General features: G+C 30.2%; 1 protein-coding gene across 2 annotated transcripts; it reads left to right on the forward strand.

The window, feature by feature from the left end:
* Nucleotides 1-12683: 12683 nt before the first annotated feature.
* On the forward strand, nt 12684-16906 carry LOC145194818 (uncharacterized). Of its 2 annotated transcripts, none has more exons than XM_090070330.1 (2): nt 12684-13845; nt 15966-16906. In XM_090070330.1, exons 1-2 carry the CDS (start codon nt 13686-13688, stop codon nt 16808-16810), a joined length of 1005 nt encoding a protein of 334 aa, XP_089926456.1. In that variant the 5' UTR covers nt 12684-13685; the 3' UTR covers nt 16811-16906. The 2 variants fall into 2 exon arrangements, with proteins under 2 accessions (XP_089926456.1, XP_089926457.1); XM_090070331.1 differs by having other exon boundaries at nt 13572-15649; nt 15720-16906.
* The last annotated feature ends 118 nt before the right edge of the window (nt 16907-17024 follow it).

Here is a 17024-nt window from a genome sequence, read left to right on the forward strand (position 1 = left end):
GCTAACTAAAGAACTGATGATAAATGTCTATAATACTCCTAAGCGGAATATACTCTGCATAGTGAAATTGAAGATTTGAAATCAAAACTATTAATGTCAGACAAATCTCATTTTGAGTTGGAACAGTAAACAAAAAAAATTATAAGCTCTGGGGAATTGAAAATCCAAGGCAAACTCACCCAAGACCTTTACATCCGCGTAAGATCACTGAATGGGGTGGAGTAAACATCGTTGGACTGTATTGTTTGAAGATAATAGAAAACACAGCGCACGCTGTATATAAATGATTAAACAATTTTCAGTGCCCAAAATAAATAAATCCATTACAACTGCAGAACATATGGTTTCATTAGGTTGGTACTACTACAGAATATATGGATTCAACAGGTTGGTACTACGGTCCATACTGCTTAAGAAATAATTGATAGGTTGTATCTTGACCAGTATTGCTAATTTAGTTTTTTCCTGACTGCATCATCATTAATTTTAATTGGCTTGCCAGGTCATCGGATTTAATAGCTCCGGACTTTTTTCTATGGAATTATCTGACTAGTCTTCTTTATTCTTTTAAAAAAGTAAGTATGTTTATTTCTCACATTTATGTGGTTGTAAAAAGAGCCCAAATTTGACAGTCCTTAAATCAGACTCATTTATTAGACATGAATTTCAAAACTTAATGTTAACAAATGAAGACCACACTGGAAAAACGATCAAACTGCATTTTTGCTTTTTTTGGGTTTTCGTCCCTGTTATATTCGGCTGCAGTTTAACTATATAATAATTGACTATATAACTAGAAAACCGATCAAATTACACAGATATTTAGCTTTCTAGTTTATCTGTCCACTGGAAGAACGATCACATTGCTCGCTGTAAAACATGTGACAACGCTAAACCAATCAGAATCGAGAAAGTTATAAACAAACCTGTTCAAATGGCGGATGTATCTGATTTTCCTCAAGTGACGGACAAGCCGAAGAAAAGAAAATCATTGGGTTCTAAAAAAGATAAGGCAAAAAAAGCTCGAATTTCAAGCCACACAATAGGCAATAACTGCCAGTGCACATTTTTGAAGTGCTTCGAAAAAACAAATCTAGAAGGCAGAGCAGCTCTTATTAAAGCATTCAATGCTTACCCTTCAAAAGACGAACAAGACTCATTTCTATCTTCTCTTATTACGACAAAGAAAGTGTTGAAGAGAAGACCTACTCGTTGTGAAGGGAAAGCCCAGTTCCATGAATTTAGCTATTCATATCATGTACGAGTCCTGCGAGGTGGAACTTATGTAGAACAGAAAGTCTGCTTCAAAGCCTTTATTGCCTTGTTTGGCATTACAAACAGAAGAGTACAAACCATCAAAAAAGCTTTAACCTCAACAGGTAAGTAGCAAAATATAATTATTACACAAAGTACGCCTAATAAAAAATGTATAATTTTGATAATTATCATAATAATTTATATTATCATAATTAAAAATTATTGAAAACGCATCTTTACATATAGCTATTTCTGTATTACAAAGTTAATCATGACTAGATCTGGTACTGCTAGATTAAAATATTATTGAGCAATCACAATCAGTTCATGTTACTAGATCTAGTCACGTATAATTTTTTAATACAGAAATATCATAAATTGTTGTTACTTAGATTAGCTGTAGATTGTAGTAATACCAGTTGACCGTATTTTTTTCGTATCATTGCTAAACATCCAGTGGAACCTCTTTTTCGAGTTGATGTTTGCGTATCGCACCCTTTTTTCACACTGTCTAGCAACCTATGCTATAAAGATAGAGCAATGCCGACTTATAACACTTAAATTAATAAACTAATAACCATACTATAAAACAGTTCAATTTCAATAATAATTTTAATTTAGCATTACTAACTTAGACTAACTGTGTAGTCGTAACGGCTGACTGTTAATGGAAAGAAATTCACTAACTTTTAACCACTGATCTCAAAATATAACTGGATAGCGTATTCAAATGCCTTTTTCAAAAAAAATTGAAGCCAAAATTGGCCTCCCAAGATGGCGGCGATCGGAGCTCTTAGCGGTGATCGATGTACATTTTATAAGGCTTTTTACAGAAATATTAAAGAAAATAAATAGTTTTTTGAAAGAAAAACTATTTATTTTCTTTAATATTTCTTTAATCTTCTAGACTGTGAAATAAAGTTTTAATGACTTTAAAGAAATGAAATGATTTCTGAAAAAATCAGACAAAGTAATTATTTAGATACTAAGGTACAAAATATTCGATATACTTTTTAAGTGTAATTTACGATTAAATAATATTTATGCACAATCTATGTACCTTTTAGTTCTTAGTTACCCAATGCAGTGTGCTAGAAGGTTGATAACACGACTGTATGGTAAGCGGCAGTGGTATCTACTTACAATTTTGACAAATTTTATATTTTCAATTTTTGTAGCAAGATACCAGATATGTACATGCTGCATGAACTATTAGCTGAGTGCTGTGAGTACACACAACTCAGGGGTTCCTTCTAGGATCATTTAATACATACATGTAATTAATGGATATAGTATTTAATAAAAAAAATTAAGTACAAAATACTATTTTTTGATATAAGTTATTTTACTTATATATTATTCTTTGCAATATTTCAGCTCTCAATAATTGAGTCAATTGTTTTTAACTTGTTATTCAAAACAAATCATTAAGGGAATGTTTTGATAACATATATTTTGTATGTTATCTAACATTATCAACATTATGTATCTTATCAGAAAACTTATATGTAAATTTACAATAAACCATCTGCATTAAATGTTGGAATGCATTAGTACTTTCTTATCATTTCGAACAAACCAGTTTTTTAAAATTCCAAGACAGAGGAGGTTTAATTGAACCAACCAAAAGTCTTGCTATCATATGCGAAGAAACTGAAAGATGTTTCCAAAGGTTGCTTGCCTCAATAAATGGCAACCTTCCAAATGAAATAGGAATTCAAAATGCCATTTCTAGTGCTGTTTTGAAATCAGTTGATTACTCAAAAATATTTAATGAACAAACTTCTCATATGTTTGACTCAGCTATAACTGATAACCATTTATTTCCACTGATTAAACTTATTTCAGAAAACTATGCAAAAATATATCTTTATCACCTGGGTACAGTGGCGTACCTAGGGTAAATAGCGCCTGGGGCAAACACCGATCTCGCGCCCTTCTTCCCCCACATAAAGTGCTTAATTACAACTTTTTAACAAATGATGACACAAATTTTATTTTATATAATATTTTTATTTTATATGATATATTATTTCTTAACTTATTTTATATAATTCTTGCTTATTGTATCGCAACCAAGCCTCTTTTGCGCCCCTTTCAGTCTGGCGCCCATGGCACGTGCCCTGCCTGCCCTACCCTAGATACGCCACTGCCTGGGTAAAAAACAAACTGCCAAAATAACTGGAAAAAAGCTTAGAAAGCAATTAACAAAACTTATCCTATTCAAAAACCAATCAAAAATATTTTTATGATAAGATATATATATATATATATATATATATATATATATATATATATATACATATACATAAATGTATATATAATAACTCTAGAAGGAACCTCTGAGTTGTGTGTAATCACAGCGCTCAGCTAATAGTTCATGCAGCATTTATAATTTATCTAATGAACTAATGCCTAAAAAACATTTTATCTTAAAAATAAAATCAGCTGCCTACCATGCTGTTGTGTTATTAACCTTCTAGCACACAGCATTGGGTAGTTAAGAACTAAAAGGTACATAAATTATATAACAAATGCTAACTATTTGAAACTTGAGATTTCTGCACAAGCAAACAAATATTAAACAAACTAAATTTAAGCAAATTAAAATTAAAATTTGTACTTAGTTTTACTGAGAATTTTTGTTTTATTATATTTATTGTAAAAAACGAAAAACAGAAAGTTAATATAGAGTAACTTATTGTAAGAATATGTTTTGTTAAATAAAAAAATATTTATATTTGAAATTTATGTAAATAAGTAATATTCCGTTATCTTTATGAAAAAAATCTTATGTTAAACAAAAAAACTAGATTTTTATTAGAAAATTATATATTTATCAATATTTGAGCTTAAGATAAAACTTGATTATCATCAGTTTCTTAATTTTCATATCACCATTCCTTAATTCCGCCGCCATCTTGGGAGGCCAAAACTGGCTTCAAAAAAATTTTTCGCATACGCTATCCAGTTATATTTTGAGATCAGTGCTTTTAACTTATATTAGCAATGCCACTAGGAGGATTAATAATGTTATCATTTTTTTTGAGTAAGTGTGGACTAATTTTAATTAAACGGGAAGGGCAGAGGAAGAGATTCTTCTGTTTACAAAAGAAAAAATTCAAATTTTGATTTGTGACAAAAAAACTTTTATGCACGAGAAACTTGTTTATTTAGTAACAACAGGACAACAATTAAACAAAAATGTGCTACACTTACCACCCACACCCCACACTCTTCCCAATCAACTAATCCGCCTCTATTACTCACACTTACTAATGATTTTTTTTACAATAGGGTGTCCTCCTAAAGATATCAGAGGACGACATAAGAATAGGCCACACAGGCTTCCTGACCATGTGATAGCTATCCGTGCACACATATCAAGCTTTCGTGGAAGACATTCTCACTATGCGCTTGGCAAAACTAGAAAGCTGTATCTATCAGCAGAGCTTAACGTCAGCAAAATGCATGCCCTCTTCTGAGAAACACATCCTGACATAGAGATAACTTACGAAACTTATCGCAGGGTTTTCGTTAAGGACTTCAATATAGGGTTTGGATACCCAAGGAAAGACACTTGTGCGACTTGTGACGAGTTAGTTTTAAAAATAGAGCATGTGGAAAAATGCATCTCAAAGAATGAAGGAGACGTAGATGTCCTACGTGTAGAAAAAGAAAAATTGACCAAACAACATGAACTTCACAAACGCAAAGCTGATACATTTTACACAAGAAAGTCGGAGGCACACAGACGTGCTCGAGCAACTAAAGCGATTGAGGCAATATCATTTGATTATCAAAAAAATTTACCTATATCAAACAAGTCTACTACCGTCGCCAACTTACTTTTGTATCTTTCAACATACACGTGCTGTCCACAAGTGATGTATACATATATACCTACTACGAGACCAAAGGAAAGAAGGGTGCAGATGACGTTGCGTCAATGTTGTATCATTTTTTTACAAATCATCTTTGGAGTAATGTCACTGACCTGGAGGCGTTTTGTGATGGATGTGCTGGACAGAACAAAAACTTCACCATCATTCGTTTCTTCTTCACAATGATCCACACCTACAAGCGCTTCAAGACTGTCAAGCTGACTTTCCCCATCAGAGGACACTCTTACATGGAGTGTGACAGAGACATGGGCCTGGTAAACCAAAAGGCTAATGTGGAGTTGCCAGAAGACTGGTGTAGTGTCCTAGAAGAAGCTAGAATTAAACCAACACCATACAATGTTATTCGTTTTTTTCGCAACCAGTTTTTGAGCTTCACTGACCACACGAAACTAAACTTTAAAGCAACATGTCCCTTTCCCACAAGTCCAGTGCAGGAAATCAGATTTGAGGCTCAGCATCCCAAATTGGTGTCATATAGAAATAATTGGAATGGCTCAATGGAAACCGCTGTAATAGCAAAACTCCAGAAGAAGGCATCAATTCTTAGAAATCTTCCAACGCTGATGCAGGTCTACCCTACTGATCTGGCGGTCAGCAAAGAAAAGTATAAAGATCTCCAGGTTCTCAAGCGCTTTTGTCGACCTGAAAACCATGCATTCTTTGACAAACTTTCAACCTTAGTTACAGACATCACTGAGGGTTTTGAAGGAAGTAGCTCAGACACTGATGATTAAAAATAATCACCTTTTATTTTTTAACTAATCCTGATCACCATTACTAAAACGCATCTTATTTCTAGTTAATAAAGTTTAAGTTTTCCTTAATTTATTGTATTGGTTATTTTTCTAGACAAAACGATACATACACTCTACACTGCACCAGTTAAAATTGTAATTTACTATTATACAAACATTTTTTGAAAAAAAAAAAAGGAATAAAACGGAAAAACGATCAAGCACCTAAAAGGTATGCCATCGGTAAAACAATAACAACAACATCATTGCTAAGTAATGTTGACAGTAAAACCTTTGTTTTTATTAAAGACCTTGCTCAAGTATATAATAAAAAAGACAAAATTAAAAAAGCTTAACAAATAAATGAGCTATGGTGTTTTGAAGTTTAAAATCTAATTTACTCAAAACAATAAAAATGTAGCTTGATCGTTTTTCCAGTGTGGTCTTCAAATATATGTCAGGTAGAGTTTCATTTATTGTTAACACTTTGAATATTAGAAAATTGATTAAAAAGCTATGAGCAAAACAAACCAAATAGTGACTTTTAAGACCCCATGTATACGCTAAAAAAATCCTTATTTTAAGTAACGTCATATCTTCTGATTTTCCAACTCTAAGAGGTCAAGATCAATTTTCTCACTGTTTTACCCTATCAAAAAGTTAATCGAGATTTGATGTTCGCAAACCCTTTGCGTAGACCATTCTTTTTAGTATAACCCGAAAATCTTCGATTAAGCGACATTCAGGTATTTTTTGTCGAGTTATCTGCTTTCGTAACAAAATTTTTGCCTTTCTCTTCAAGATACGAAACCACGCTATTTGCGTAACGTGATGTCGTTACGTCGGGCTGGAATATTTTTCTTGATACACTTTTTTTAAATAAGCATTTTATTTGGTTGTGAAGCCACTTGGAACTTTTCAATATCCGTTTTATTGGCTATCCAACCTTGAGCTCTATGTTGCCCACCTTTTTTCTCTGTACTTCGGAACATCTCTCCTACAGTTTATCATTTATTCAGAGTCATGGACAAGTTTTTAAAAAGTAAGATGTTTTAAAATCAACATGAACTAAAACAGGAGATTGACGGATTAGTTGCCATCCAAAGCAGTTTTAGCAGGGACCCATATACTCCTTAAAAAAAGATAAATGCTCAAAATTGTTTGTTGATAATCAAAGCAATGTATATATTTAATATGAAAAAGTACAACTACAGTACCATACAAAATTTTAATTTATTTACTTAAAGAAAAAAACTGAAATTTGAAATTACAAGAGAAAACAGAAATGGTTATAAAAAGAATATAAAAAGCAATTTAGACGTCTGAAGAAAATTAGTTTTAAAATTTTCGGATTTAACACAGCAAAAAAGTACCAGCAGCAGTTAAGGAAATATTTTTTTTGAAAAAACTTTTTTTGGAACATAGAGTATTTAAGACATCAAGTTGCAAACATCAAGTTGCGAACATCAAGTTTGTAAAATCAAAAGCAATTTCCAGATAAAGGTAAATGAAGGCACTAAGATAGAATTCAAAAAAAAAAAACCTTTAAACTGACAAAACTTCTAACATGTGCAAGCTATCAAAAAAATGAACACAATAATCAACTCACGAGTGCTATAAATTTGCCATATTAAAAAAAAAAAAAAAAACCAGAACGAAAAGGAAAGACCAAGTAGATAAAGAAGCTCAGCGAATTTTGAATAAATACGAGGTTTTTTAGCAGAATTAAAATAAATACTCAACTGTAATAAATAATAATTAAAATAATAATCTACTGTTTATTTAACACTAAAAGACAACAAATTTTCTAAACAATCCAACTGTCCAATTTATAAATCTTGCAAAAAATGAAATACTATCTAACCGAAGGTTTGCTTCTCTAGCGGAGTCCATCAGGTAATTACAACGAAATGGTTATTTCATTGAACTGCATCAAAATACTGTTGTATTAAAACACATTTTAAGACAAAAAAACAATTTTACTAAAACAATTTTACAGCAATAGTAAAATATTAATCTTAAAACAACTTTACTTTATGGATGAGGTTTCAATGTTAACACAGCAAAACCTCATGTATAAAACTTTTTAATAAAGTGAAAACTCACTTTAAAAACCATAAACGAGCTTAACCCTTTCGTGCCGAAGACGCACATATGTGCGCCTCGGATATTTTATATTTATATTTTTGTTATTTATATATACATAAATAACAATATATATATATACATATATATAGTTTTTTACTTTCTTAATTATTTTTTTGCATTCTAAATTTTGCCTGCTTTCCAATGACATATACTTTGTTTTACTTATTTTGTAAGGAAACCCATCTATTTAAGTGTTTACGTCGCATATTATTGCGCTTTTTAAATCTCCTAAATAAATTCCGGTACGAAAGGGTTAATAAAACTTCTTCTCTATAAAAAAATACGCCAAATATTTTTTTTAACTTTATTTTTAAACAATAACCAAATTGGTTTAAATATTTTTGATAGATAATAATAATAAAAAATAACAACTATTAATAGTATAAACTATGACATTTGAAAAATGAAATCTTTTTTTTTTAAGAAAAATGAAAACTTTTTTAAAATTGTGGAAGCGTCAAAAGTATTCACACCTTTCAAAAATTTAAAATTTCATCCGAGTTTTTTGTTTTATAGTTAATCTTTATTATTAAGTCCACGGGCATCGATTATTGCTTGCAAGTGGCGAGGAATACTATCAATTAGGTTTTGTAAATAGTTTTGAGTAATATTATGCCAAGCTGCCTCCCTAAGTTAAAAATAACTTTATTTGTTGGTACTGTGCTCGTCCCTATTAACTTTGTCATCCAAACAATACTAAAAATTTTTAATTGGATTGATATCCGGGCTTTGATAACAATTCTTTTTCATTTTCTTCGAAATATACTTTGACAATCTTACAAGTATTTTTCGGATCATTGTCTTCTTGGAAGACAAATTGATCCGGTAATCCTAATATATTGACGGAGGGGGTTGTTTTGTAAAATATTTACATTACCAGCTCCTGTGTATTTTTCTTCAGTTTGAACAAAGCTTCCAACTTCATTACAACTGAAACAGCACAGGGGTGTGTACAGGAATTTTCTTGGGTAAGTCGCAATTTTAACCCCTCCCCAAAAATGTTAAGTTTTAGCATCCCCCCTTCCTCATTGACAAACACATATATGAGGTAAGATGGCTTAGCAATCGCCCAATATTTTATCGCACGTGATGCTAACCATTATCAAGCATCATCGCTTCGCACGCTATCTATTTTAGAAGAAAATGATGATAACCATAGTCAGCACCAACGCTTAACAATTACACAGGACCTATTCTTATATCAAAAAAATATTACTTGTTTTATAGACAAACATCCAAATATTATATTTGGATGTTTGACTTTAAAACAAGTAATATTTTTTTGATATAAGAATTTTTTTTGGTGGACGTTCTAAACGTATTTTATTTTGCACACTTTCAGTTTTTCTATATTTTTGTATTATTGATTGTACCGTTGCCTTTCTATTATTATACTTTTTAGCAATTTTTCCGTACCCTAAGCCACTTTCTTGATTATCAACAATGATTTGCCTTACTTCAACACTAATTTTGTAGGTCTAAGGCGAAAAAGTAATTGTTAAAACATAAATTTTACTCCAGTGGTGCAGAGAAAAAAAAAATTTAATAACTTACCATTAAAAAAAAAACAAAAAAAACTTACAACACTTAGTAAATCAATAGGTATGAATACTTATGTTGTATATAAAACTGCACTATTATGTTATACTCTAAATATAACCAAACAAAATAATTTAACATCATGTATGTATGTATGTATGTATGTATGTATGTATGTATGTATGTATGTATGTATGTATGTATGTATGTATGTATGTATGTATGTATGTATGTATGTATGTATGTATGTATGTATGTATGTATGTATGTATGTATGTATGTATGTATGTATGTATGTATGTATGTATGTATGTATGTATGTATGTATGTATGTATGTATGTATGTATGTATGTATGTATGTATGTATGTATGTATGTATGTATGTATGTATGTATGTATGTATGTATGTATGTATGTATGTATGTATGTATGTATGTATGTATGTATGTATGTATGTATGTATGTATGTATGTATGTATGTATGTATGTATGTATGTATGTATGTATGTATGTATGTATGTATGTATGTATGTATGTATGTATGTATGTATGTATGTATGTATGTATGTATGTATGTATGTATGTATGTATGTATGTATGTATGTATGTATGTATGTATGTATGTATGTATGTATGCATGTATGTATGCATGTATGTATGTATGCATCTTTATAAATTTTTCACATCAACGACGTCGGTTACCAAAAATTTTTGGTTAAACAATCTAAACAATCCAATCAGCTTTGCTGAACACATAAAAATTCTTGAGGAGCATAAAGATTAAGAAGCATAAACTTAACATTAAACATACAAAAAAAAATTTGTTTTTCAATAACAAAAAAATATAATTTGAAAATGTAAAAAAATATCATAATAAAAAAAAAGCGAAAACTTGTTTGCCTGATGTAGCATCGCTATAGTAGCATCGCTATATAGCGATGCTACTATAGCGATGCTACTATAGCGATGCTACTATAGCGATGCTACCATAGATGCTTTCAATAGCGAAGGGGTTGATGAGCTCGGTGGTACTTCCCTTTTTTCCAAATATTTCAGCATTGTAATAAAGTTGATCATGGCTTTATTAGGGCCACAGTCTGGAAGTATTTAAAAGCACCAGTGATATTAAAACGCACTTTGTCCAAATCTTCAAAAACAACAGTCTACTTATCTCTATCGAACCCATCATGAACAGTGTTCAATCACTTTATATAGTTTTTCTTTTTTTATTTTTAAATAAATGAAGCTTTAATTAGGAAACTTTTAAAAGTTTTTTAAATAAAATTTCATTTATTTCAATAATTAAAAAATGATAAAAAAAGATGAAAAAATAAAAATATTTTTAGAATTATGACACGTAGCAAAAAAGAATTTTAAATCCGCACGAAGAACTTTGGCGGTTGATTTTTAATTAAGGAAAAAACTTACCGAGAAGGACATAATTTCACGGGAACGCCCCCTCCCCCCTCACCACACATGTTCAAGCATTATTTACAATTTAATTAATAGAACTGCTAATATTCCTGGAAAAGGTGGTAAAAAAAAGACTACTGAATCAGTTGACAAAAATATTATCATTTAACTGAAGAAGAATAATTTTTATTACTAACATGAATGCCATAATGTACAATTTTATCTTCTAGCAAGGCAATAATCCCAAGCATACAGAAAGGGAAACACATAAATGGTTTACTAAAGATGCTGTAGAAGTGATGGAATATCCAGCACAGTCGTCAAACTTAAATCGCATTTAGTATTTATGGGAAATTTCGTACCGTAAGAGATAAGTCAGTTAGAAAGAAAGAATATCTGAAATATACCATCTCAACCCAAAAGAAACTAAAATTCTGGTAGAATCAATGACGAAGGGGTTTAGCAGCTGTAATCAAAACAAAAAGGAGGTTCTAAAAAGTATTAAAAAATTGTTTTCCATTAAAACTTTTTAAAACTAGTGGTTCGGTCCGTTATTTACTTGATGTAAAAATAGTTGCGATCTATATCAAAACTAAGTTTCATATAGGATTTGATGTTAAAATTTAAACATTACAAATAAAATTATCAAAACATCATATTAATCTTTATCATTTTAATAATTTCTTTTTAAAAAAAGGGTATGAGCATAATTTTTTCCATATATTTAAAAAAAAAAAAAAGTAAAAAAGTTCTCATGATTTTTCACTCATATTAAACATATATGTGTGTGTAAATATTATACATAAATGTGTGTGTATATATAATAAATATATGTGTGTGTATATGTGTGTGTATATATTTCTTTTTTTTTTTTTAATTTCTATTTGTTGATGCAAATTTTTTTGGATTTAATTGAATTAATTCATTTTTGAATTGTAATTTGTGTTTGAAATGTAGATATAAAGTTTTTAATTACGATTAAGTCACTGCGTTTACCTGTCCTAACGAAACTACTTGTATCAAAATTTTTACGATTTTTTATAAAAATACTTTCTCGTTATTCTAGTCTTTCTAACGATTAAAAAAATATATATTTAAAAAATAATATACTGTTCAACATTGAGTTTCCCACTATTTACCTAAACTGATCTAATACAATAACTATTATAATTATAAACTATTATAATTATAAACTATTATAATTATATACTTCAGACCATTAAACTTCTTTGCTACTAAGAATTCTGACTTCAAACATAAAATTCATTATCTTACCAGATTTGTCAATGGTGAAAGATTTTAAAAACTGTTTTAGGAAACATACAAAAAAGAATAAAATTTTCTTTTATAGGGGAGAGGGGGGAGCATTTGTACATTTCGACAAGAAATTAAAAAAACAAAAAGAGTTTCAGAAAAAATCAGAAGTAAATAGTTTTTTCTATTTTTTAAATGTATTAGCAACATTCTAATATATTGGCACACAACGTGTTTACATTATTACAGCAAGAAATTTCATCTAAAAAAGTGCTATTTGAATGAAAAATAAAACAGATTTTAAACCAAAAAAAATATTTTCTAACTTTCATTTTTATAATTTTTTAATCCTCACTCTTTACGAGTTTTGTGCTTCAAAGAAAAATATTTTTTTATGTACCAAAAAATTTTAAATTTTTTAGTTTTTTTGTTTTTTTTTTTTTTGTTTTTTCTTGAGTTTTAGGTTCAAACTTAAGTTTGAACAAATTAAAACAATTACACACACTCTAAAAAACAGCGTATTCACCAAGTTGCACAGTTAAACATAAAAAAAATAAACGTAGCGACAAAATAAACAAAAGGTAAATTTACAGGCAACAAATGCTTAAAACCTAAAAATATTTTATGTGGAAGAAGTGATTATAAACAACATTTTGTTTCTGCATTCAAAAGTTGAAATTGATTTAAAACAGCTGAATATTTGCCCTCGTACCAATGCTCACCCTGTACCAATGCAGCCCCCTCTCCCCTATGTTTCCTTACATTTTCAGTTTTTAACGCAACGAACTTCTCATGTTTTTTTATCCAAAGGCTGCCTTATTTTTAATAATTATGTTTAATTTACATTGACGAAATTCTTTTTCACTCAATTTTTCATTTTACATATTTCCAAAACTGTAACAACTTTTCATCTGAACTTTTCTTATTTCTTTTATTTTCTTTTATCAGACGTAAATTTTTATCATAAAGTTTTAACTTTTTACTTATGAAGCAGCGTTTACTCTGTCATTCAGGTTCATAGGATATCAAAGACTTTGCAGGTTCATAGGATATCTAAGACTTTGCAGTGGTTTTTAAAGATTTAAAACAGCGATTACTTCCGTTCTTTAAGAAATTTATTTCTCTAAAGTTTTCATGAAATTAAACTCAGTTTTGAAATTTTTGAGAGATATTTTAGAAGAAAAACTTTATTTTTGTACACCTCACTGGGCAAGGAATGAAAAATATTTGTTTATCACATTTTTTCCCCGCAACAACAAACTTACTCACATTGGATATGTTCCCAAAAATGCACATTGATATATCATTAAAAGACTCTTTAGCAATACCTCGTAGTCTAGCAACAACCAACAGCAGTTAGCATCATCTACCAGCAGCCAGCAATAACAGCCTCAGAGCAGCAGTAACACACAGAAACTGAACCAAAAGTTTGAAATGCAAAAGGTTTTCTTTATCTTCTGTTGTTTATATGCAGCATCATGCGAAGAACTCACACTGAAGAGGATTTACTTCAAATCAAATGAAGCCATTGAGAGCAGAAACACTTTGAAAAGTGAAAAAATACTTAAAAAGTATTTTATCACTACAAAAAGAAGTAAGTCACGCAAATTTTTTAATGTTTTGTTTCATTTAAAAAATTTTCTTGTTCGCAATTTCAGTACCAAATGAAAAAAGAATTGCTTCATTTGTCCAATTATCTGTTTGTCTTCATTTGTCAAATTATCTAAATTAACTGTTAAATAGAACTTTAGAAAGGAAGGAAATGTAATCAATTCTTTAAACTACATTAATTCCAGTTAAAAAAAAGTTGTAGCATTAGTAATAGATAAACCAATCAAATTTTACTACACTAGCAGTGTAACTCTCCGGAGTAAAATAATTTAGTAAACCAGAGTATACGAACTGAGTGAACGAGGGAATCGGAGTAAATAACCAATAAAAAAAAAAGTGCTTTAAAAAAGTCGAAAACGCTCTTTTAAAACGATCTTTTTAAAAAGAACGAGGGAATCTGAGTAAATTTAAAAAAAACGCTCTTTGAAATAAAACTTTTTTCTGTCATTCAAGGACTTCAAATCTGGAAGGCATTTAAAAGGCAAGTTAAGAAGTAAATAAAAATAACAAATAAAAATAGCATACAAAACTAATGCAATTTTTTCACATTTCAAAGTTTACTATATGGTTACCATGTAACCAATGCAAAAGCAAACGCAGAGCTGAAAAAGCAAATGCTACAATTTTTTATGATGCTAAAACTTTCAGGATAAAAGATAAAATGCTAAAAATGCTTTTTAAGTCGGTATAAATGAAAAATTTTAAATAACTTCTTTACCATACAGATTAAATCTCAGCCAGCCAACGTAGAGTCACTAGAAAATCTAGAGCACAATTCATTAGTTGTGTTTTTTCGGCCTTTCATAAAAGGGGCTGAAAACAATTAACATTGTTATGTACAACAAAATGGTTGACGTTCGGTTACTGAAGTAAAAAAAGAAAAAGCTACAGGAAGAAATCGAAAGAGGATCACGTGGTTTACGTTAACGTGGTTTCAACGTTTTGTGAATACAACATAACACTCTATTTTTTTTTCCGATATTTTGTACCAATAAATTATATCCATTTACAACACAAAGACGCTAAATGAAAAATTACATTTTAACAATTCTGTATATTGAAAATATATTTTACCAGCAGAAATTACTATGGTTGCATGTTATGCTCTCTTGAAAAAATACTCTTTTTATTATGCAGAAATAGAAGCTGATAATTAAGTTTGATGCCGCTCGCCAAAACGCGATTTTTAAACCATCAAAATTATTCCAGAGACAAATTTTTTTAAAAGATTGAGGGTTAAAATTTTTTTTCTAAAAGTAAAAACATATTTGTTTACAAACAGTTTGATAATCAGGAAGATTTATGATCTTTGATTCTCTAGTTTGCTAATTGAAATATTGTTGAATAATTGATAATCAATCCATTGCATTCTTCTATTCGCCATATTGCTTCGATTGCAAGTCTTCTAAATGAGTCTTAAAGTTCGAAAATGAACTACTATCTTATTCTACACTTCTGTGCTCCAGAATGAGCTGCGAGAGGAGAACGCCATCAGCGTTTGACCCTCGTAATGGGAGCTTTTCTGTTTAGATGCTTTTTTTGTATTTTCTGTTTGAATTGTAACTATATTTTGCCACACTTTTCTATTATTCTATCCAACACGTTGTAAATCCATTCTTTATTTGAACTTTGCAGATATTCTAAAGATATTCTTTTGAGGATTAACTGCGGATCCTCATTTTTTCCACGACCTTTTTCCTAGAGTAACGCTTCACTTATTTTGGTTGTTAAAAAAAAAATGAACAAAGCTCTTAAAATGTGGTTTCAATAAAAATTAAAAAATGATGGTAAAATATCCAATAAAAATAGTGGTAAAATATCCAATAAAAATAGTGGTAAAATATCCAATAAAAATAGTGGTAAAATATCCAATAAAAATAGTGGTAAAATATCCAATAAAAGAGCCCAGAAGTGTTGGGGTAAAATCTAATGTCAGTTTAAGTTTCAAAAGGTTTAAGACAACTCTCGACTTAATGAAACGGATCAACAAACCATCTGGTGCCATTATGCTCATTAAATATCTATCTCTAACAAAATTGCATAGCTAACATTAAATCTAAAATTGCTATACACCGCATTTAAAGTTTTATTTTTATTTTTAAGATAACTCAGTTTGGAATATTGCACAAATAATGGCAAAGCAAGTTTTTAATATCACATACCGCATTAGTGACTTAAGTGTAATGGAGCAAGATATTCAGAAAATTAGCCGAGGTTTTTTAGACTGCGAAAAGCTGACTAAGAACAAACTGAATTCATCGTTATGTTTCAGCGAACTTGCAATTACATTGGAAGACGCAATTCGAGATTTTAAATCAAGTTCTCCATCAACATCAAGACGGAATCGTGTAAAGTATGCAACGATGTTTATGACAATGGTTGTATTCCAGGCCCACATTGCGTTGATTGCTAAAAATTCACCGTTGCCTCATAAAACCAATCTAAACAAACGGTACAGTTTTATTTTTGAAAAGATTAATGCTAACTTAAATCAGTTTGAATTTCGATCAGAAGATTGGAGAATAAGCGCAAGCCAAGTAACTCCGGTAACCATTTGTGAAATCCACGTGATAATGTGGATCGAGTTCCAGGGAGCCTGTGAGAAGAGGTGGCGAAGAAGCGTAGACGAAGAAAACTTTGGTTTGGGGACAAGCTACGACAACGGAAGCTTAATTGATAATAAGGTTGAAAGAATCGGTAATCCAAATCCGCACAAGATGAAGTACCGAGCTACCGTTTACGACAAATTTGCAAGTTACCAAGTATTTCAAGAAGATGCATTGGTTGATTCCAGTAGTAGAGGAGTCGGTATCTTCGAGCTTTTTAAAAAAGGAAACTCGCGACGTCTGAAATATAACGAGGGAATTGCAAACCAGGTGAAACGTTTTAACGAAGATCTTGTTTCTCTTGTCAGAAGCATAGTTGAGTCAACCATCGCATTGTTCTAAATTAACTACCATACGATTGGGATAATTTAAAGGACAAAAAAAGTTCTAACGCAAAAATTGTAACTTCAATAATGAAACAAACGACTTTCTAATAAACATTTGAAGAATTTATTTTTTTATAAAATTATTAAAATATGTAAATACTAATTTAAAAGATTCGAACGAGAGATTCGAACAAAAGCAGCCCCTAGTCGTCAGGTTGGAAACTACCTTA

The sequence above is a fragment of the Hydra viridissima genome, unplaced genomic scaffold (assembly GCF_058129835.1).
Source record: "Hydra viridissima isolate aposymbiotic clone 2 unplaced genomic scaffold, HvirCarnegie_v1 scaffold_13, whole genome shotgun sequence".
In the NCBI taxonomy this organism is placed as follows: Eukaryota; Metazoa; Cnidaria; class Hydrozoa; order Anthoathecata; family Hydridae; genus Hydra; species Hydra viridissima.